Source organism: Teleopsis dalmanni, chromosome 2 (genome assembly GCF_002237135.1).
Source record: "Teleopsis dalmanni isolate 2A chromosome 2, ASM223713v2, whole genome shotgun sequence".
In the NCBI taxonomy this organism is placed as follows: Eukaryota; Metazoa; Arthropoda; class Insecta; order Diptera; family Diopsidae; genus Teleopsis; species Teleopsis dalmanni.
The window spans coordinates 76,888,347-76,912,101 of NC_051847.1; the positions used below are offsets into that span (position 1 = coordinate 76,888,347).

At 29.3% G+C, this 23,755-nt stretch overlaps 1 protein-coding gene across 7 annotated transcripts in view; it reads right to left on the reverse strand.

Annotated features, from left to right (window-relative positions):
* Nucleotides 1–1,231: 1,231 nt before the first annotated feature.
* The window catches only part of LOC119678519 (solute carrier family 2, facilitated glucose transporter member 1-like), a 45,442-nt gene continuing 22,918 nt past the window's right edge, over nucleotides 1,232–23,755 (reverse strand). The window contains exons 1-7 of one of the 7 annotated variants that reach the window (XM_038090383.1): nucleotides 11,237–11,393; nucleotides 4,136–4,249; nucleotides 3,903–4,063; nucleotides 2,070–2,670; nucleotides 1,757–1,969; nucleotides 1,597–1,699; nucleotides 1,232–1,530 (exon numbers count right to left, since the gene is read on the reverse strand). In XM_038090383.1, coding sequence (XP_037946311.1) covers nucleotides 1,277–1,530; nucleotides 1,597–1,699; nucleotides 1,757–1,969; nucleotides 2,070–2,670; nucleotides 3,903–4,063; nucleotides 4,136–4,249; nucleotides 11,237–11,257 — 1,467 coding nt within the window. In that variant the 5' untranslated portion in view covers nucleotides 11,258–11,393 and the 3' untranslated portion in view covers nucleotides 1,232–1,276. Of the gene's footprint in view, nucleotides 1,531–1,596; nucleotides 1,700–1,756; nucleotides 1,970–2,069; nucleotides 2,671–3,902; nucleotides 4,064–4,135; nucleotides 4,250–7,409; nucleotides 7,535–11,236; nucleotides 11,394–17,685; nucleotides 18,192–18,248; nucleotides 18,559–21,491; nucleotides 21,902–23,755 lie in introns of those variants that run through there. The other 6 variants (XM_038090382.1, XM_038090381.1, XR_005252341.1 and 3 more) reach the window with 6 other exon arrangements.

Here is a 23,755-nt window from a genome sequence, read left to right on the forward strand (position 1 = left end):
AGGTTTTTGTGGATTCAAAACGACTTTCATCCTTAGCTATTTGAGGAGGATTCGTCCTCTCTCCACCACAACTAACTAACTACTATCTCATGCCGTTGCATAGGTTAGGTGCATTTAAATTCCGCAGCATAATTATAGGTGAGTCAACTTTTAATCTTAAGTTATGTGGTGGCATTCCTGGTAATCCAGCGAATTCAAAAATTCAACAGGATAGTTGAACGATTCATTTTAGAGATTTTAAACTTTTTAAACAAATCAAAGTAAGCATGAATAAATTTTAAATGTCTAATATAAATGTATATGGATACCAAAAAACTGTATAATAATTAAAAAAACATTATCCAGTGGACCAATCTAAACTATCCTTGAATCCACTTGAACACACACAAAAAATTTCATCAAAATCGGTTCAGCCGTTTAGGAGGAGTTCACTGTCAACACACGTACAGAAGATTTATATATATAAAGATGTCAATTATATCAAAACGACATCTTATTAAGACAAAAAAAGAAAACGAATTAATTGAGTCAAAGAACTGGGATTTATCAATCTTAATTATTTATATTCAGAATATTTTAAAATGAATAGAAGGGCATAAGAGTGTTGAATTCCAATAACTAGAATTTAATTTAAAATAATTAAATTTTTTGGTTGACCATACATTTGTTCCGGATATTACCAAATGTCCATCATCAGACATCTATGGACCACTCTATTTAAAAAATTGTTTATTTCGTCATAATTGACTTTAAAATTGAATATATTTTCCATGGAAAATGAAAACTTGAAAACGGGGAATAATTTATGTGTATACGGAAAACAAAAAAAAAAAAAATTAAAGGAGATAAAATACTTCAAGAAACAAAGAGATGCTGGTTGTACATTATCTATACAACTTTTGAATTTTCGTTTATGGACGCACATTACGTCTGTTTAGCAGGTGCTATTTTCTTAACAATTTTTTATAATTTGAATTTATAATCATTTTTATAGTTTCTCTTGAAAAACCACAAGTAATATTAAAGCAAGTTTATTAAAATCTTTAGAGATAGTGTCATAATGTGTTATGAATGAAAGTGTGTCCCGTTTATGATTTATTATGTCTGCCTATTTTCATATTTTATGTCAACTTTATAATGAGTAGGATGGAACGAATTTGTTCTTGATTTATAAAACAAAAAAGAGCGTATAAAAAATATATATATTACTACATTCTAATAAATAATTTTACATGTTAAATTATGTGAAAAATATAAATAAATTAAAAAATTAATTTTAACTCAATTTCGAATGAAAACCATTTCTCATATAAACTTGTATGTCAGCCGCATCACGTCCACGGGATTCGGGTAAATAACGATAAGTTAGCAAGAAGCAATATACACATACAATACTGCACGGCAAAAATACAAATGCACCCCAGACCCCTTGCAAAATCGGAAAGCACATGCCAATTAAAAAATTACCAAACCAAGAGAACAGACTGCCCATCGACATAGCCACCGGCCTAGGTTTTACTTCGAAGAGCTCTATAAAATAAATGCAATAGATGAGAAAAATTGTTTATAACTAATTAAAAAACAAAAAAATCATACCTGATCCAATAAAATATGGAATAGGACCTAAACCAAGTTGAAAGAATGTTATGAATGTGGTTATAAATACAATGCAAGCAGGTGGTAACCAATTGGCTAAATCCTAAAAAGTTCAAAAATAAATACAAAAACGTCGACCATATCACAATATATTACTTACTATATAGTTCAAAGCAAATGCTAAACAGATGAGTGATATAAAACATCCCACACAAGATATTAACATGAGTGGCCGTCTATTAAACTTTGACATTAAAAACGGACCAAGTCCAGAAACAGTCATGTTTAGAAATCCAGCACCAAAATTCATCCATTCAGCAGCCGAACTAGAAAATCCGGCTTTTGTGAAGATTGGTACCGAATAGAAGAAAATCTGTGATATAAAGTTGAACAACTCAATATAATAAGCCATATATAAATTTTGATATTTATTATTAACTTATAAAATATTTTATTTAAAATTTTTGACTTACCGCATTAATGCCACTAAGTTGCTGGCAAATTTGAAATGAGCACACCAATATTAACGGCATTAATAAGTCCGAATTTCTCAAAACACTCAGAAAACTTGATTTCTCTTCAGTAGACTTACTAGCCGATTGCATTTCGGCTATTTCACTTTTTACACATTCCTGTGCTTCTGGTCCAGTTCCACGTAAGCGCACTAATTCTTTTTCTGCAATATCGTATTGATGTTTTATCAAATAACGCCAACGTGGACTTTCAGGATACCAATAAGTTGGCAAGAAGCATATAATAACAAAAACCGCATAAAAACCAAGTGCATATTGCCAGTACTCTTCCGTACCGAATACAATATTAAAACTGAATATCTGTCCAACACATATACCAGCAGTTACTCCAAATGCAGTAAATACCGCCACACTTCCACGTAGTTTAGGAGGTGCTATTTCCAGTAAATACATTGGATGTGCTGTGTAAATAAGTGCAGATGCTATACCAGCTAAAAATCGTGAGATGAAAATCATTTCTAATGATTTTCCTTCTCGGCAAAAAGTTACAAATACCCCAGATACTACCAATAACGCGGCGCTTAAATTCAAGCAACCTTTCCTGTAAATAAAATTAATTAATTTTTATTTAATAATATTAAATAAATTGTTAATATTACATGTAACATTAAACAACGATAACATTATATTTGAAGATTTTATGTTTGGAACCGTAAACTACGACGTTGAAGATCTATGAAACCCTCTTTATAGATTGAGAGTATTATTCTAGGTAGGAATTAGTGTGCTTTGATTTGTAACAAACTTTTGTAATCGAAATTTACTCAACATTAGTCTGGGTACCGGAAATTTCTATATTAGTGAAAATCAAATGTGTTTATTGTAACTGATCTGTGACTGATTTAAACATACTTTCATTTTACTTTAACTTATAGAAAAAGAGATCAGTATAGCTAACAGTATAAATAATCTTAAGGAGTACTGGAATTATTAGGAGAAGTGACAGGAGCATTTCGATTACAAACAGGAGTGATCCTAAGGGAATATTCAATAATTAGATTACTGACCGCATAGGCACACACTGGTAAAAGATAGTGTGCTTAAAGACAACTCTAGGGCCTTTGATTGTGTTTATATACGCATAGTCTTGTCAGTTTGGGATTAACTGCTTCAAATGTTTAATCTTTTATAGATTTGAGGGTATTCTATTGTTTTTAATTTTCTTTAAATAATATCTACAGCACGTTGTATCTACAGCACACAAAGCTTTTAATTATATTATTACAGCATGTTTGCGTATCTTCTCAGTTTTCTCTTCTATGATTTCCAATTGACCAGATTTAACAATAAGATAAGAAAGGCACCTTTTTTCATATGTAGCACATCTCTGGTCCATCTCTGGTGCACAGATTTACAAGTCATGCAGATACGATGAAAAGCTCATAAAAGCAACACCGGTTTTCTTAGTTTCTTGTCATTTTTATGAAAAGTTTTGTTATTCATGGCTTTACTTTTTTCGGCGTTGGACGTATATTGATCACCTTGTCTATGTAAGAACCAACGTTATTCCTGTGATACCATAACGGGCCATTATTTTGAGCACAAATGGGCTTTCATTGTACACAAGGTCACCATTCCAACCTAACCTATGGCTATACGAAGTGCAACAAAGCAGGTACTTGTGTAAATTCATTTAGCAAAGGACATTAGAAAAACAAATGTGCTAACAATGTAAGGGACTGGACATCTTTGATATAGTGTAGTACTAAGCCCACAGAATTGTATACGACACATAATGTTTATTTTCATATGCTAAATATATTAAATTTTTACCTTCCAAATTTATCACAGCAATATGCTCCAAAAAAAGATCCAAATATACCGCCAATCAAGAATATTGAAACAATACTGGCAAACACTAACTCAAGACCATTTTCACTGAATTCAAAATCATGACGTTGTATATATAATTCCAGCACCCAATCTTTGATGAACTAAAATAAATTAATTGACATTTAAATATGGCACTGAGGTTTTGAAATTGATGAAGTACAAATTTGTATTACCCCAGCTGGTGTATTAAGTGATCCTAAGCAGTAACCAACCGGCACAGCTGTTCCAATTGTTGTTGCAAGGCTGACTATAAAAAGTAAAGGTGTCCATCCTTCTCCGCTTATAACCTTAAATAAAGTATACAAGTTTGCCTTATTATTACAATGAATAGATTATTATAAAACAGAACATTAGGATCATTCGCATTAATCATTCAATATAATCCAATAGTTACTATGTTCATGTTAAACAGGAAAAACATAGGATTAATAGGATCCTATTAATAGGATTAGTAGTTTAATAATTTGGCTTAAAGTTAGAGCTATTGAACAATAATACGAACACGAAGTAGCAGGTTTTGGTTTTGTCAAAACTTACAGATTGCAGTTTCTTCCGATTAAATGTAGTAAATAATTCTTATTTTTAAAATTACAGCCCGGTGTAAATAAAGGGTCTACAGTAAACTATTCCACCTTTTTACAAAAATCGCTTGTAAAAACCGTTTCATAATTTATAAAACAAACTGGTTAAAGCCGCTTATAATTTGTAATTTAAAAAAAAACTGGTCAAACCGGTTTTCAAACAATTAGCGAATAACACCGTCCACCCGCCAGTTGTTTAAGCTATAGAATTTATACTCATCAATTATTACTTGTAAGTAAAACGTTGCTTTGGTTTTTTATTTTAAATTCCAGAAAAAACCGGTCAAACCGGTTTGGATTTAGTAAGTCAGTAGTAGTCACAGCTGCCACGTAAATCTGTTTTAGCTACAAATCTGTTTCCATCAACTATTATTTGACAGTGAAGCATTGTTACTCTATGATAATAATATATTGGAAAAATTAATTTTTGATTTGTAATTCTAAAAAACCAGTTAAACCGGTTTAGAAATAAGGTAAGCTTGAAGCTTAAAAGCAAGCTCCCACGTACAACTGGTTTTGTTATAAAAATATGTTTCCATCTACTATTACTTGTCAGTGTAGTATTGGCTTTCCATTAAAATAGTAGAACTAAGATAACAAAACAGGTTTAACGAAAAAAAAAACAGATTTAACGGTAAAAAAACCGGTTTCAACGGTAAAAAACCCGGTTTTAACAACAATAAAAATGGTTTTGACAATAAAAAAAAATTAGTTTTGATGGTAAAAAATCCAGTTGCAACGTAAAAAAACCGTTTTTTTCAACATGCAATAAATGAAAAGGCACATAAAATCGAATCAATCATCCTAGTTGATTCTCTTATCTTTGTAGTTTAGTCTTCAAATCTCTGCATGTATATATATATTTTTTCTTGTATGGCGTCTTCTATGTATGGTAAGTTCCAATAGATTACAGGGTTTCCAAATTAATAACCTGTTTTTTGACTCAATATCCATTATATAAATCGATTATATATTTAGATTGGTTTGTTTAAATTTTTAATTTAGTTTAAGAAATATATATATTCAAGTCCTCCCCTATAATATTCAGTATCAGTTCAGACTAGATTCGATGTTTTTATTTCGGATAATATATATATATTGTACTAAGTGTAATATAAATATGAAATATAAATGTAAATATAAATAAATATAAACTAATAATTATTTTTTGCCTTAGGGGAGCAGCTCATAGTAGATGATTCCCTGCCAATCTCACCAAACACATCAAAACCTTACTGGCCGTCAATCCTGAAGATTGGGAACAAGAAGAAATCATTAGTTGCCAAATCAGGAATGTATGGCGGATGAGCCATCAATGTTGAAATAGTCGGTTGTTAAACGAGATGTGTAAGCATTCGCGTTTTCTTGATGGAGAATGATCCGACGACGCTTGTTTGCTTTCCGTATTTCAATGAACCATTCGGAATTGTTCGTTTTACGTTCCTGTAATAGTACTCGTATAATTACCACATGCTTCGAGCGCAAACAGCTTTTGTTAGATTTGGTTCATCTTCAAACACCCATACTCGTACAATCGACTGCTGTATACGTTCTGGCTAATACCCATATATCCATGATTTGTCACCTGTTACAATCTTATACGTCTTTTGTAGCACCGCCATTTACTTCTTGAGCATTTATGTGCACCAATCGACACAAGCAACTTTTTGAGATTTTGTCAAATGATGGAGGATCCAACGAGAACAATCCTTTTAGCTTTTCTCACAGCTAAATGATCGTGTAATATTTTATATATACTGGTGGAATTAATGCTTAGGGTTCTACCACAACCTTAATTTCACAGTATGTCGCATGACGATTTTGCATTATCAGTTTTCGCACAGCATCAATGTTTTCTGGAACAACAACTAATTTTGGACGACCTTCACGAATTTCGTCGGTAAGAGAACTGCGGCCACGATTAAAATCATTATACCAGCGTTTCACAGTGGTGAAGAATTGAGCTTCATCGCCAAACGCCAAATGTGGAAGTAAGGAATCGATAAAAATCGATTATCGATTTACTAATGTCTTAATAATCCACGTCGAAAGTCGTAATAAATCATCACACAAAAATGTTCTTGCATTAATTCCATTTTTTATCGATTTATCGATTTACTAATGTCTTAATAATCCACGTCGAAAGTCATAATAATTCATCACACAAAAATTTTCTTGCATTAATTCCATTTTTTAGTGAACACACAAGTTACAAATCACTGTAAATAACACAAATAACTTAAACTTTCGTATGGAAACGTTAGATGACACCTGATAACGATCAGTATTGCCCAGACTCAAAATACAAATAGTGACCCTCGTATTTTTTCACAATATTTATAACATTTTCTTTTTATAGTCCCCTTAAAAGCGTGATGCATTAAGACCACTGTCTCTCTACTACTGTGTGCACTATTAACAATATTATAGCTGTGTGCTATAATATCATATATTAACATAAAACTAAACCGATATAGATCATTATCCATCACAATGAATTAGTCCATGAACTTTCTCAGAACTAAATTGATTTTTTTTTGTAGCAATTGATATAATAATTCTATACACATATGTTTTCATAACTTATATTAAATAACAAATATGCGTTTAAATTTTAATTACTCCATAATCCACAAACAGATGTAATAGTATATAAAGTCTATAAAGATCCTTGAAACCACTTTTTCACATAAGTTAGTATATTTTTGATAGTTGAATATATTTTACTCAAACAAATCTATTTGATATTGCCATCAAGTTAACACTCTGGCCTATTATTTTCATAATTTTAAAATTATTTATTAAAAAAAAATCTATTTTTTAAATAAAATTTGTTTATTTATTTATATAATTAATTAAAACGTACTTTTGGTTTTTCAGTAAATGTCATTTCTTCTTATATTTACAATTAAAATTATTTTATTTTTTATTCCACTTCCGTAATGAACGTCTATTCCACTAAATCGCTACAATAAAACTATATCGTCTATGGAACGGATCACTTTTTACTAATATTTTTATTAGAAAAAAAATTATAAGTAATTATTATTTAAGTGCACTGTAGATATGAATGACTACACTATGTCTTCACATTTGCTATTTTTGTGATTTCTGAATAATAACCACAACGCTTGGTCACTTGTTAATAGCAGTTACACAAGTCTACAGTGGCCGCTAAGTACGTACATACCTCAATGATCGAGAAGGTTATACTGATAAATACAATATATTACAGTAAGCTAAGCGACAGTAAATACGAGGTTAATTAATAGTTGAAAAAAAACCAAAAATATTGTTAATCAAGCGTCTGCTTAGATACTTAAAAAATCGCACACAGATTTTTTTTTACTAAATAGGTACGCACTATTAATATCTCAGAAGTCAGTCTGATATAAAAATAGTTATCCGTTATTCAGCGCTTTCTCTATATGTTAGCATGCAAATCAAATCAAAAAGTAAACAACAATAGGGTTTATATTTATATAATTATTAAATCAGTTCCGAGCTTTCGAAGTATTTGTTTAATTGGTATTGTTTGAAATAAGTTCAATGTTTGTATTAATAAAATAGTAGTTATTAGTTGTTGATGATATTTAAACTAATTTTCTACATGCATGGCATCCAATTATTTAATAATTATACCTAAATAAATGTATTGTATGTATTAATTTATATATCGAAAATAATAAACATATACAGAAGATTTCATAATTGTGAGTTATTTACATATATTTAAATATAAATGTTTAGATTTGTGCTTTTATCTTCCAGCATACTACTAACAATTTCCTGAACTCCTTCTGGAGCATAGAACCTCCTTACAACATAGGTGTTTCTAAACGTAAAAGACATTGTGTATCAGATAGGTAAGTAGGTTGGAGTAACTACTACTACTATTAATTTCCTGAACTCCTTCTAAAGCATAGGACCTCCTTCCAACATAGATGTTTCAAAACTTAAAAGTCATTGCATACTAGGTAGGTAGGTAGGTTGGAGTGCGGCCTAGTTTCCAAAAAACCCACTTAAGCTCAAATAATGGCCCATTGTGGCATCACAGGGATAGCATTGGCATGTACATAGATTGAAAGATTAGTATACAACCAACGCAGAAAAACGTAAAGACTCTCTTATTAGTTAAACGAAAATCAAGCTGACAGATCTATAAACTTTGCTAGGTCTCTAATGTTACAGGATGACAGCTCGCTCGGGTCGAAGAGAAAGGGGACCCCGAAGATTTTTAAACTTCTCCTAACTAAAGAAGAGACATGAGATGGAGCATCCTTAGAGTCACAGCCGCAAAAAAGTCATTGTAGGATAAGCTCCGATTCATAACATGCCTTCTTATTTCGCAGTGGCCAGCACAGATACCTTGGTGCTAAGCAGGTTCCGTCTCAGTATAAGTAGCCAACGAGTGCGTTTCTTGTTTAACTAAGACCAAATCAAGCTAGATATCTGATAACAGCGTTCAACACCCCAATATTGCTTGGCTATACTCAGGTATATTTGTTTAATTGTCAGTTTAACTGTAACAAGTGGAACGTCAATATCTGAGAACTGAATGTCAAGGAGAAGAGCCCCTGTTTTGGCAAGCTCATTCGCCCAAGATATCCCTATGAACAGGAACCCAAATGAGTTGAACCTTGACATACTTAGCTAGGTCATTAAGGGAAGCAAGGCAGTTTTGAGTTATGATTAATGTGACTGAAGTGCGTAACAGTGATTTAATGGTAGATTGAGTATCCGAGAAGATTGAGATATTTACATCGAAGATTTGATTCCCAAGGTACCACAGAAATATTTAATATATTTGATAGATAACACATCCGGTCATATATCCAATATGTTTTAATAACCATAATCTATCCAAAAATAATAACATTAAAAGCAAAAATATATTATTTAACGAACCGACTCTGGCCTGCAGTATACTATAGTAACAATTTCTTATTTCAGAAGTAAAAGTTTTCAGTTCGTAATCATATATTTTTACATCATTATCATATTATTTTAATAATAAAGTAAAATTGAAACCGGTTTTGACGACATTGAAGGGATAGAATCAATCCGGTCGTTATTACTGATAGTCGGTATTAGCAGTAATATTGATTAAAAGATTAAAAATTATAGTTACATTTATATATGTATAATTTATAAATCATTTATATTTACATATTATCAAATTATTAATAATTTTTGTATTAAAAAACAAATATATATACGTGTTTAGGTTTTACATATTTTTATTTATATACCTATATTCAATTATCTGTAGTTTTTGTTTAGTGGTTACCTTTTAAATGCATATATTCTGATTTTTTCGAGGATTTATTTTAGATAATAATTTTCCCTCAAATGCTCCAAAGAGTAGAGTGACACAAAAAGTTTTTATGTTTGGTCATTATAATCAGTCGCTTACACCAAAACTTTATTAAAATCGAATCGCAATAACCGATATGTCAAATCAAATTTGACATATAAAAAAAGGTCGTTATAATCAATTAGTCGTTATATCAGCTATTGTTATGAGTGATTTAAGCAGTATTACTACTTCAATAACATTTCCAGATAATCATCTTATTTTTAAGACTTCCCAGAAATATAATCTTAAACATGTTTCTTTTTTAAAATAAGAATACCAGACTGCTATGGGGTTCCCTTAATATTGGTAGATACTGATATCAACACAACCAAATTGAAGTACTTCTCACTTAGACTTTAAACAGTAAGTTAAAAGGAATATTACTGATCTTCAAGAAATTTACTTAGAATTGCTCTATTATTGAATAGGAAACCAATTTGTGGTTTGCTTTACTGCAGACTTACAGACATTTATATAAGTAATTGTCAATTACATTGAACACCTTTTAGCGAGTTCCAGGTAATTATGGAATAGGTACTTAATATTTTTCTATTCCTACTCTGATTTATAGTAACGACATCAGTTTTGGATTATGTCCTTATAAAATTTCTGCGCCTGATTATTAATCAGTGTTAGATTAGTACAACAATTGTATTGTGAGGGAAACGCTTCAAAACAATTAAGTACTTTTTTTTATTATGAATATATTGCTTAACCTATATGTATATTACAATTTTATTATATCTAACAGTGGAGTAACTATGATATATGTAACATAAACAATACTTAGTCAAATAAATACTGTTTTTATCGTCATAAGTTAGCATTAATAATTATTTTTTCGTTTTTTAAGTGCTGTTAACTGGCATTTTTTGGTGGTGTATTTCTTACAAAATTTATTTTTATTTATTGTTTACAGGATATCAAAAGTACTTCTATCAAAAAAAAAACAGGTCAATGGGACCCATATTAAAGGATATGTGACTCTATTTTTTTTTCGAGTAGAATTTATTTTTTTTCTTAGACCAAAACCATATCCTGAAGTCAAAGTTGATATTAAATAGTTCGTATATATATATATTATCTTAATGGTTATTAAATGAGTTATAGCATTTTAAAAAATGCATTATTTCTTATATATCTAATCACTGATGGGTTTTATTAAGAACACACTTTTTTTACAATATATCGACCTATTTCAAAACTCATACCAAGTTTAAGTTTTTTCACTTTTTCACCATTATTTCTTATCTAAAAAATGTCTCTTATGTCTATTGAGAAAGTTAACACGAAAAATTGAAATGCTTCAAAAGGGTTTAATGCACGTTACTCACCAGTGTTGGCAAAAACATCATAAATCAAAGAAGCCCGTTTATTTATACTACAATATAACTAAGTAATATTAATTTAATTTATTTATAAACACTCGTAAAAGATGTCATAACTTCAAAATACGTTTATATCACAAATTATCTAAAGTGTGTTTTAGATTGTTCAATGCAGTGAAGTACCACTCAATAAGATCTCACTATAAATGCTGTCTTAAAATAAGTCAAACTTGCAACTAGGAAAGCTAAATTAAAAGTGCATTATGAAATTTTCGTAATATGCACTTTGATATTTTGTTAAGTAAAACAAAATGAATGCATTTTTTTATTGGAAAAAAAATTACTAGTATAACTGTAATGCCAGGTATACGATACAATGGCAGGTCAGGTTGTAACATTTCATGAGTTAAAATTTCAATTCAATCATAAAAAAATAGCATCATTAAATGTGATAATTATTCTCTAAAGTTAATAATTTATAGTATAAAATACACGTTTACTCAAACGTGATCGAACGTCATTTGATTTTTTTCGGGGTCAGTTAAAACTTATTTATAAATTTCCGACAGTTCAGACAACTGTCTAGAATTTAATCATATCAACAATTTTCTAAATTAGGTATTTAATTTTAAAAACTCAGTACATAAATTTAATTATTAATCAAAAATAAAATTGGTTAGGTTAATTGAATTGACGGTTCAAGCAAAAAATGCTAAAATCTACATAGGGGTGGGTTTAACGCTATCTGGCATCGTTAGGATCAATCCCTCTCCTTAATTCTATCTGTATATATGTGTGGCTTATATACAGATAGAATTAAAGAGAGGAATTGATCCTAACAATACCAGATAGAGTTAAACCCCTATGTAGATTTTAGCATTTTTTGCTATAATTTGAATGTGAAGAAGTATTGGAACTCTATTCCTGAAACAGAGCCATAATGAGATTTAAACCCAGACTCTGTGTATAGTAGTTTTAGTATACGCGCACCGTACTATCGGTAAAACTAGTATAGTATGCCATCGATAGTTCAAACAATTAGACAATTACATATCAAACATTTTCTGAAATGCTGAAAATCCTGAATTATCAAGATTTTATTATATTTTATTAGATTTTATTAAACTATCATATATATGGTTATCGGATAATATCAGTTTGTGTCAGTTTATTCGAAAATCCGAATATTTTTCTTGCAAACTTATTCCCAAAAATGTTACCTTAATAAAGTATAAATGTATATGATATTGTATATTTTAATAAATATTAAATAGATAGGAAATACGACAATTTTCTATTTATAATTAAATAAATAAGCGATGTTTATTTAATTTCTCCATTTTTCTTTATTTCTCTAAATAAGCGAATTTGAAGACAAAATAAAAATTTTGTGTCCGGATGGATAAGTGAGATACGTCACGAGATTCAAATTATTAAATATCCGAATTATCATGACTGTATTACATTATATCATTTTATATCAATTGTAGTATAAAAAGGTAGCGACAAGAAAAAAAAAAAAGATAGGAAGAATTTTTTTGGAAGATATATTAATTTTATTTTTATTGATATTAAAATAAAAATTTTCTACAGAAGTTTTTTACTTAAGCTATTGAAAATGGTCTCATCCCAAAGTCGATTTACTTACGTTTAGATATTTATATGTTTCAATGAAATACAACTCCAAAAATTTAAAGTGGAGATAAACCCCTTCATACCGATTCATGCAGGCATGCAGTACTCAACTTAGTTGAAATCGCTACATTAAAACAAAACACGCTGCCAGCTAACTACACTAGGTTGAGTTAGGTTATGGCGGCGATCCCAGGGTATCCTCTTGGGCCCATTGTATTACTGTATGATTAAAAACTCAAGGGTTAGAACCATTTAGCACCTTTGGCAAAGCTTATAATGCTATTTAGAGGGAGGTTCGTCAAGACCCTTAAAAAAGAAATCCGCTAAAAGCAAAGCAGATGGGAGGCACTTTTATCGTCCTCTTCACAACAAGGGCAGGTATGGTTAAAAGGGATATTTAGTCTCCTAGCATGGTTTCTTAAAATACACTGACCAGTTAATATATTTATATTCTTATATTATATATACATATGTATATTATTATATATATTAATATAAACGCTTGGCATATTCATATATATGCTTGAGAGTAAATATGGAGCATAGAGTGTTTGTTCTATAATTTTAATTTAGTGTATAGTAAAATAACCAAGACTAAGGTAAAAGCTTATCATGCTGTAATATCTTTGAATGCATATTTATGATGTATTTTAACATCAATTTTCTGCAGTACCAATCTCCCGTAAAACTTCCATTGTTTGTAAAATTTATCTTTAAATCTAGAACTTTTTTCACATAATTTAGAATTAAATATTTTACAGCATCTAATTTTACTGTTTTTTATACATTTTTTGAACTATAATCAAAACACGCATCGTAAAAATATTAGAAATTCAAATAGTCAAATATAACTATTTATGCTTAAAGTTTTAAAGGTCACAAATTTATTCAAGCATGACAATTAGAAACTAACTTCGCTCTGAAAAATTTAAAAAAAATAAAAAAAAAATATCGGTTTAGTTCCTATTCCCCTCCGGCAAAATCTCGAAAATTATTTTTTATGCGTTTAAAATAATACGCAATTCGGTTTTCGATCGGGCAAAAACAATGGATATTTATTTTCAGTTTGCGGTTCAGTTCCGATTCGTAATCTGGTTATAACAAATTTGATCTTATTAGCCTATATATATATATATACAATATTAGTGTATTCCCCATACCGCTCTTGAAGACTATTTAATCTGTATATAGGTCATTTTTTTACAAATCGGGCACCCTTTTGACCTCATCATCTCTGATTTTACTGAAATTTTTTTTATGAGCTCCATTTATAAAATAAGAATACTCGTATTTTGAAAAGAAATGTTGAAATTTTTTTCCTAGGATATACGACCCATGGGGTTTTGACAACTAAAATTGTAGACACATTTTTAATCGGCCATATCTCAGGCTCCATAAATGCTAGAAACTTGAAATTTGTTGCATTTTAAAGATAATTGAATGAACTTTCAAGAAATTGTTTAAAAAAATTAAAGTTAGTTATATTTAAGTACTATGATTAACCGTTCAATTTCCAAAAAAAAAATATTCCATATGTATCCCTAAAATTTTCACTTTTTATATTTTATATAGATTAAGTGTTAAATTTTATTAGGAAAGAAAAATTTTCGGGATGGCATTATTTTTTGAAATTTTGAAATATTTTTTTTCTTCCACAAAACACATCAAGCACATGCATACTATATCTCTGATAAATAAATTTTCATAATACATTATTGTTAGGCAAGTTTCTTTAATTGAAGTAAACAATTAATATATATAAAGTAAATAAAATATAATATAAATAAATAGTAAATATACTAATATTAGTCATAAAGTATGAACATTGTTATCTGTATTAAGAAATATTTTTTTTGAAATAATTTTAGACCAGAACGGAATAAATATAAATTGTGTTAAATTGGTTGGCGTTCATTTAATTAATCAGTGCAACGCATGAACTTAGAGCTTACATTTATTTAGATCGTCACCGATAAATTTTAGAGAGATAAAAGTCCTACTATCTAGAGTGCGTATAAACGGAAATACAAACAATTTAAATTCTTTTGTTATCGCGAAAAACTCGGTCAGTAGACGAATGTCATGTCAATTAAAACAATTTTGTTATCATCGTAATAATTCAAAAGATTTTATTTTATATATACCTTTTATTCGATATCAATTGATCTTGATTTTAAAATCAGATTAAGTATTTCTTTATTTATTCTTGAAAAATGGCAAATGTTATCGCAAAAATAAAAATAGCTAAAATACACACGTGCATAACAATCTTGATATCATTTAAAAAATCAAAATAGAAATCCTACAGTGATTTAAGATATACGTTGGAGAAAATTAAAGACATACTGGGTGATATTTTAAGTGTTACAATTTAAAGTCCATGTACCTAACTTTGGTTATTTTCACTGGTCTTGGAAGAAAGTCATCATTTGACGTATAAATTAAAGCGGTAAACCCAAAATTTATCCCTTATGCGAACTATCCAGTTCTCTATATTAACAAGTTACATGAATTATTTCTGCTGAAAATAAATGTTAGGCATTGAAAAACCCTTTGATAAGGCATACGTCAAAAGTGTATATTCAAACGGTCACCATGTGATCTAATCCCAACAGTTTGAAGTATTACTAGTTTATAATAATTGAATTGTTCTTTACTGTTCCAAATCCTTTCTAAGGTCAATTATATCCCGAAACTCAGGTTATCCAAGTTACTATAATTTTTATAATATGCCATTATTTAATTTGTTAACTAACACTAGTATGTGGGTGTTACATATTTCACAGCACACAACTGCATTCATATCATTAACAATGCCAATCAGTATACACCTTTTAGATAAGTCGAGCTTAAAATCTTAGTAATTATAATTAACTTAATGTCAAAATCAATTTTATGCTTTTCTAATGTGGTTCTGCAATAGTGCTTGCCAAATGGAGTGATCAATAGTTTTATAATAAAATTTATTATTTATTAATTTTTATACAACTATATAAAATATTCTTGCCCATAATTGCAGAGAATTATTATTCACGTGTTTCACAAAATTTCCACTTCTTCTAGAGTTCGCATCGAAAGTAATACTTCTTTTATGTTGTTCTTTTGCGATATGCTTACAAAAGAAAAGCCCTAATATCTTCTATACAAAAATAGAAAAAATTTATGTCTATGTGTTATCTATTGTCTATAGATATCTATCCATCTTGTTTCTATACTTCGAAAGAATCAGAAGTCTTAGTACTGCCCAAGCGAGTATTTATAACCAAGCTTGGAATACCTATACTCCCAATATCTGTCTCCTAACTAAACAAAACCTTATCTCAGACACACACCTCATCACCTCTTCCATTTATAGTTTATCCTAAAAGAATAACCATATTGAATAGTTTTATTTATTTTTATGTAAATATTTTAATTGTTTAATTAGAATAAGATAGAATCATTTTAAAATCATGTACAGTGGAAATGATTAAATAATATTTTGGGCCATATTCTTCAAAATAATTTGTAAAATGTACACTTGTCGTACAGACAGTATATAACAATAAAGAGAGCATACTCTCAAATCAAAGTTTTCAATTTTGAACCGAAAGAAGTCACAGAACGCCAGATCTTCTGCATAAGGGGGATTCTGAAATTCTGGTACATGGTGAACTGGTACATGGTCTTGGGGGAAAAAAAACATTTTTACTTCACAAAGAGGAATATTTTTTGATAATTATGTTGCTTAATTCATTTACATATGTTGCATAGTATGTTCCAATTACTGTACAACTCTCTTCAATGCCCTTATCATCTCAAAAATACACTACGCATGGCCTTCCCAGCTGGCAGCATAGTTTTCACCTTCTTTAGTTGTTCGTTACAACCAAGTTAATTACAGTATTGCATTATTTGGCCAATAATCGTATCAGGTAAGTATTAGAAGTGACTTTTATCTCAGATTGATACGAGTAACCATCCATACAATTCTGACTAAAACGCTTAACCTTAAGTTTCCGAAGTTGTTATGAAGAACCGAACCTATTTTCTAATTTTAAGAAAATAAGAGTTCCAAATATAATTGGATGTGTAGATGGGTAAGTCTTAAGATATTGGCTTCAGAGAAGGAAACCTAATATATTTACTGATTGTAGAAAGGAGTTTTTTAACTTAAATGCTCTGATTTAGTTTTTTATAGAATTACGATTATAAAATCCGTATATGATTTTTAGATAATCGACATATGGGTTCAGCTTGTGACTCATTAATTTGGATTATAAGTCATATGATATGCGATAAATAGTAAAATACTGGCGAACAAAATACTTTTTCGAAACATTATATTTAAAATCATATAATGAAATATAATTTGTATGCAATTAATTCATATTATCCTTTTAAACCACAAATAATGATGTAATACTCTTCTCCTGAAAGGAGCAGCACCAAGACTATTTTTAATAATAATTACGTTAAAGTGAGAAATATAATGAAACGAACTATTGGAGGGAGTATTAAAAAATCTACTTACACTTTACTCACTGCTCAGCTTCATTACAAATATTTTCTTCCTTTTTTTACAATAGGTGGAACGCATCAAAAGCCACAGTGTGAGACTTGAACCTCATTACAAAATTACCGATTACCCCAGCAGGTCACAATATTTACATTCAATTTGATAAAAATGTAAAGCTAATAAAAATCAGTTTTCTTGAAAACAAGTTCATCATTCATATTGTAATAAAATGTAAATTTGTAAATGAAATAAAATAATAATAATCATTAATATATCAAAAGTCTTTATTTTAGTATCTGTACAAAAGACTTCCAGTTCTTTTTCTTTTATGTGCATATTATTTCTTATTCCAGAAATAAAATTTCATTTCAATTTGGAATAACTTCTTCTACTCTCTTTGGTTTCACTCTGCCAATAGTTTTAATTATTTTTCTTGAATCCCTGCTAATTTTCCCTGAAGCCTAGAATCTTCTAAAGTATTTTTAACAGACATCATTGCGACATCTTATTTAAATCTATTTCTTGTTGATTGTTTTGCTTTTCTAGCAAGTGGCTTGGTAGGAGTTTTAAATTCTCCACACATTTTCGACTTCGCGTATTTCTTCTCCCACCGTACATTCTGGTTCCTGTAGCACAGTTTCAAGTTCAACCATTATGCTTTCGGGGTTCAACTGTTGGATTGGATTGTCATAGTTGGAGAGAGTTACAATGATAAGGGTTTCGAATGGAGAGAGTTACAAATGCTTTTAACCTGTCTCCTCCAATTGCAATTCATTCTCTTCATTCTATTTTCTATCATTTTCTTTTTACTTATAAATCTTGCCGGACCTAAAATGAAATAAATTTAGGTAAATTAGTAGCATTGCAAAGAATATTGTTTTTTACCTCCTACCAACTATTATTATTCCAAATTGGTGGTCCATTAGAACCACTGATGTTTTGATATCTGTGAGAATTTTGTCTTTGCCAAATCCTTTTGCAAAGTCTGGATTTTTCCAGACTTAATTTTACGCCCATTTTCTACCAAGTTGGCTTGACATCAGTAAGAATTTTGTCTTTACGAAATCCTTTTGCTAAGTCTGGATTTTTCTCTAGCTCTGAAACTACGGTTTGAAATTGCTGGATATTATATTTTTTCTCCATTTTCATTATTACAATGGTATTATGAGTATATTCTTGAAAATGCTGAAAAATACTAGTAAAACATAGGAGAAAAATAAGCAAAATAAACATACATATAATACGTTTCTTTTAGCAGTTTTGAAGAAGACCATATTAGCCTAAATACATTTTTACCTAATTAAATTTTGAATTTTTTCTCGACCTGTTTGAATTAGTTTTTCAATCTGATTTTGTTAATAATGTTTTTTATATATGTTATATTCGGCTACAGGTCACCTTTTTTTTTAATTAAACTTTTGTTTAAATCTTTGTCTCGTGCAATATGAACAATGGAACCAAAAACATTACAGTTCTGAACCTAGTGATGACACTCAAGGATAGTCGAAATATAGAATATATTAAAAATTATTAAACAAACGTTGAATTTTAATTTTTTCAAAAAGTGACCTATTGTCGAATAAAAAATATATAAAAACTATTTACTTAATATAGATATATCTGAGTTTATCAAATAAAAAAAAACTATCATTTAGGTCGTCATGAAAAACTGTGCCGAAAAATTGAATCGCTTGAAAGCGACGTCATTGAAAATTTTACTTAGCAGATATTATTATCTGTTACCGACAGCTGTCACTGGTTATCTGAAACGATAATGTCCATACCAATTTTAAGGTGTTGGCGTCGTTACAATGTCACTTATAATACGGCGAATTGTCTTAGAATAAAAGTATCGATATCGGTATAGATATGTCAATAGCTCAACAATATCTGTTAAAAAATTTTAGTTTGAATATTTTAGTTTTAAAGATCCGTTTATTTAAACATATCTATTGAGAAACAGCAAACAGCAGTCAAAATGAAAAATTATACAATACAATCAAACTTCCATAACTCGAAGTCCAATTTTGCAAAGAAAAGGTTCGACTTAAGAAGACTTCGAGTTAGAGAATTTTTTTATTTTTGAAAGAAACTAGAATTACATTTTAAGATATTTATTTATTTGCAATCAAATACAGCGCAGAAGTTATAGTGAATTGAAACATTCAGAAATTAAGTTTTGGGATTTTAATTTTTTTTTCTATTTTTAATAAAAAAGATTCCAAGCCTTATAGTGATCATCAGTTGTAGTATCATTCGCTTGCAAATATAAAAGACTTTTGAGTCTTATACTTCATTCTTTGAAGGCTGATAAACAATTACATGCACTGAACCCTCATCATCACTTTCCGTTGCGCTTAGAATGGATCCAGTAATTTAGAGCAATAGTGCTCAATAATATCGTCATAAGAAGGAAAAAAATTAAATATTTGGTTTGGAAAAAGGGTCTTCCCCTAACAGCAAAATGCATTTATACTTAAAACAAAAATTCGACTTATAGAATGCACTTTCCCATATTCCTGTCGGCACGGAACAAAATTTTTGTTCGAGTTATAGAGACATTCGAGTTATGGAAGTTCGAGTTATGGAAGTTCGAGTTATGGAAGTTTGACTGTATTTTATACCGGAGATACGGATATATTCATTTAAAATATTTCAAGAATAAAAAAGCGCTAAAGCACTATATTTGAAAAATTTCCCACATATAAATAATATTAATTTGTCATTCTTTTTGATATTTTGAAGTGCAAATATAAAAATTTCTAATACAATTAAAAATGCATTTTTTTTTTAGATACAGTCAGTGTTTTGATTTATTTGCAATACAATTTTTCTTTTAATTCTAAAAAGCAAACAGTTTAAAAATTACAAGAATTTTACATTAAATAAATATTAAAAATTATTTACTAAAAAATTATTAATTTGTATAATTAAATTTAAACTCCTAAAAACACAACATGTATATGTATATATATTTGAAAATTTGATCGAAATACACACAAAAAGCAAATACACCATGACGTATGTAAATATAAAAAACAATTATAATTAAAAAAATTGTGACTCAAACTATTTTTGTAGTTAATCTCATAATAAAACTATAATAATCACAATCAGTTTTGACTAGTCTTGTAAAATTATAAAAGTGTAATTTTGCAAAATTAAATGGAACGTGATAACCATTAAGATATTTGGAAATTGAACAAATGATCAAGGAGAAAGGTTAAGAGTTTGTGCAAAAATTTAACGATTATTCAAATTTTTAACATATCAACAAATAAATACTCTTACTTTATTATTAGAAAAAAATATTTTAGAAAAATTCTAGGTATCATGCAAAAAATTAAACAACAATACATCTACTGTACTATCGTTTATTAAAGCTACTCTATTCCAGCCAACCTATCCTAACGCAACTAATACTATGTTCAGACAGACAAATTTCCTTAATTCCGTAAAAATGAAATTAAGTTAATTTCGAAAGTGTTCATACTGCCCCAAATTAAGGAAATCATAAGTTTTTTGTTTACAAATCGAATTTTAAAAGTATATGCTGGGAAATTTTAAAAGTTGATTATTACCTACAACTATAAAAGATGACATTCAGTAGTTTTATTAGCTTCAGTGGATTTGAGATATGTGAATTATTATTTTTCACTCTATTTAATTAATAACAGTTATAGTTCATTTTCTAAATTCAAATTTAAAAATTTGCAATACTTCAAAATATTTTCCGGTTTTATTAAAGTCAACTGTCATTGACATTTATTTAAAAAAAATGTCACTTTTTCGTTATCTCAACTTTATCTTTTCCTTCTTTTCAACGAAATTAAGATCATTTCTCTTAATTTCATTCCTACCTAAAAACTGAATTTTGTATGAAAAAGGCAACTTAATTTCGCTGAAATGAAGATAAAATTAAGATTTTTGCCAAATTAAGGTGTGTCTGAATATAGTATAAGCAAAAAATTTTACAGTTGCTTTATTTTATGCTTCAAAATTAATTAATCCCAATAAATAAAAGAATCAATACTTAAAAAAATATTTTTGGTACTTTCGAACATTGAAAAAAAATTAAATAAATTTTCTAAATAATTACACTTTTTACTTTTACTCAACCTAAAACAAAATGTGAACAGTTTTTAAAAAAAACCTATCGTATTATGTGTTAATTAAATTTTAATAAATTCGAAACTATAATTGGACATCCTATGTACATAGTATAATTTGTGCCTAATTTTGTGATAGAAATTTCTTATTTAATAAAGATAACTACGATAGCCTTTATCTCACTTTTGACCGAAAACCTTTTGAAACGAGCGGTGCGACTTCCGAGGGATCGCGACCACGGGTTTCGGGTAAATAGAATTTCGTTAGTAGGAAAAGTAATGCACAAGTTACAGAAAATGGTATAAACACAAAGGCACCCCAAGCTTTTTGTAGACTTGGAAATGTCATACCTATTATGAAATTGCAAGACCACGAAGATAAACTACCCATCGACATGGCCACAGGGCGTGGAGCTACTTCAAAGAGTTCTGTAAAAAAATAATTGCTTTAGTCTCAATAAAAAGATATAAAAATATAAAGCGAAAAAACATACAAGAAACTTTTCTTAAGCATATCAAAATATACCAACAACCGCTTAGCACAATGCACCAATAAATAAATAAATAATTAAACGAAATATAAACAAAATGATAAATAAATTTGTTTTTTAATGAAACATATCTAGATGGTGTTGAATTAATAGGAAACGGATATGATTTATAAAAATATATACAAATTTATTTATATATCCTATCTAATAATATATACAGAACTTAAATTAATTATACAATAAAAGAAAAAAATTTAAAAAGGAAACAGACATTATCCATTTATTATTATAAGAAAACAAAGGATAAGTAAGGAAATCAAGATAAATTCCACTTTGTAAATCAGAGACATTGTCGTTTCACGAGTATCTAAGGAAAATATTGATTTCACAATTCAGATTTTATTAAAAATATAGTGTCATAAAACATTTATGGAGTATTGTAATGTATATTCTTCATAATTCATTGTGGAACCACTTTCTTCCATAGAACCATCAATCTCACTATCAGTAAGTCAGAAACATTAGCTGTCGACTTTTATACAGTGTTTCGCACCGAGCTTAAACCGCATAAATCACGCATTTTCAGCGTGGTTCCAAGAACGACCGGATGGATCTATGTCCCGAAAGCTCTCGTCAATTTCGACGACAAAATGCCGTACACTATCCCCAAAAGGATTTTACAAGCAGATCTACACAGCATACAAAAACAATAACGACTTTTTCAATTGCACCTAACTACGAATCAAACCAATTATTAGAAAATCCAAGAATTAAACCAAACCACTTCCGTATTATGTATGCAGTTAGCACTCTAGATTTAGTAAGCCTAATGAAGTACGAATCTAAGTATATATAATTATTTTAGTAGAAAAATATTTGCAGTCTCAAAAAATTATTTATGACTAATTATGATTACAAGAATTATTTTCAAGACCACTGATGATGGGTATTTGGCAATACTCGAAACAGCTGTATGGTCAGCCAAAAATTCGATTAATTAAAAATAATAAAAAAATAATTTTTGTTGTTGTAGTTCACTACTGTTCGAAGCTACTGTATTAAATACCACAGTTTCTGTGTTTAATAATCATAATCTGGAGCTATTTATCATTAGGTCACTTTTTTATATTAGCAACGTCATATTTTTATATTTATATAAAAAATTTATATAGAAATATATAATTTCTTGGGTACACAGATATAGTAGATATAGAAAAAGTTATTAAACAATTTTAAGAAATAATTATTAACCGGTATCATTTCAATTTTGTTTTTTTCTTCCCCTTTTTACGCTGTCCAAAAATGTGGCATGATATATTTTCACAATGGCATTGGGACAAGGTCAAAGAAATTTTTTTGGACCTGTTTTTACACGTCTCTATTAACTACATTTCTCAAATTTTCTAATTAAATCTTCTACTTAAAATATGGTGCATTATACATTGGCGACGAGTATCGAATTAGATGGAACAATGAGCTGTATTAGCTATACCTGGACATTGACATAGTTAAGCGCATAAGAACTCAGCGGCTTCGCTGGCTTCGTCATGTCGTGCGAATGGAAGAAAGTGCTCCGGATAAAAAGGTATTTGCTTCGGTACCCGCAGGTGGAAAACGCGGGTACCGAAGACGTACGCATCTTCGGTAGAAGAACCAGGTGGCCAACGATTTGGGAGCGCTCGGTGCTTACTCGACGCGGCCATGACGACTCACGTCTGTAATGGCCAACGAAGTAAGTAAGTACTTAAAAGATGATAATAATCAACGACATGCGGGCATCTGTAGTAAGTTG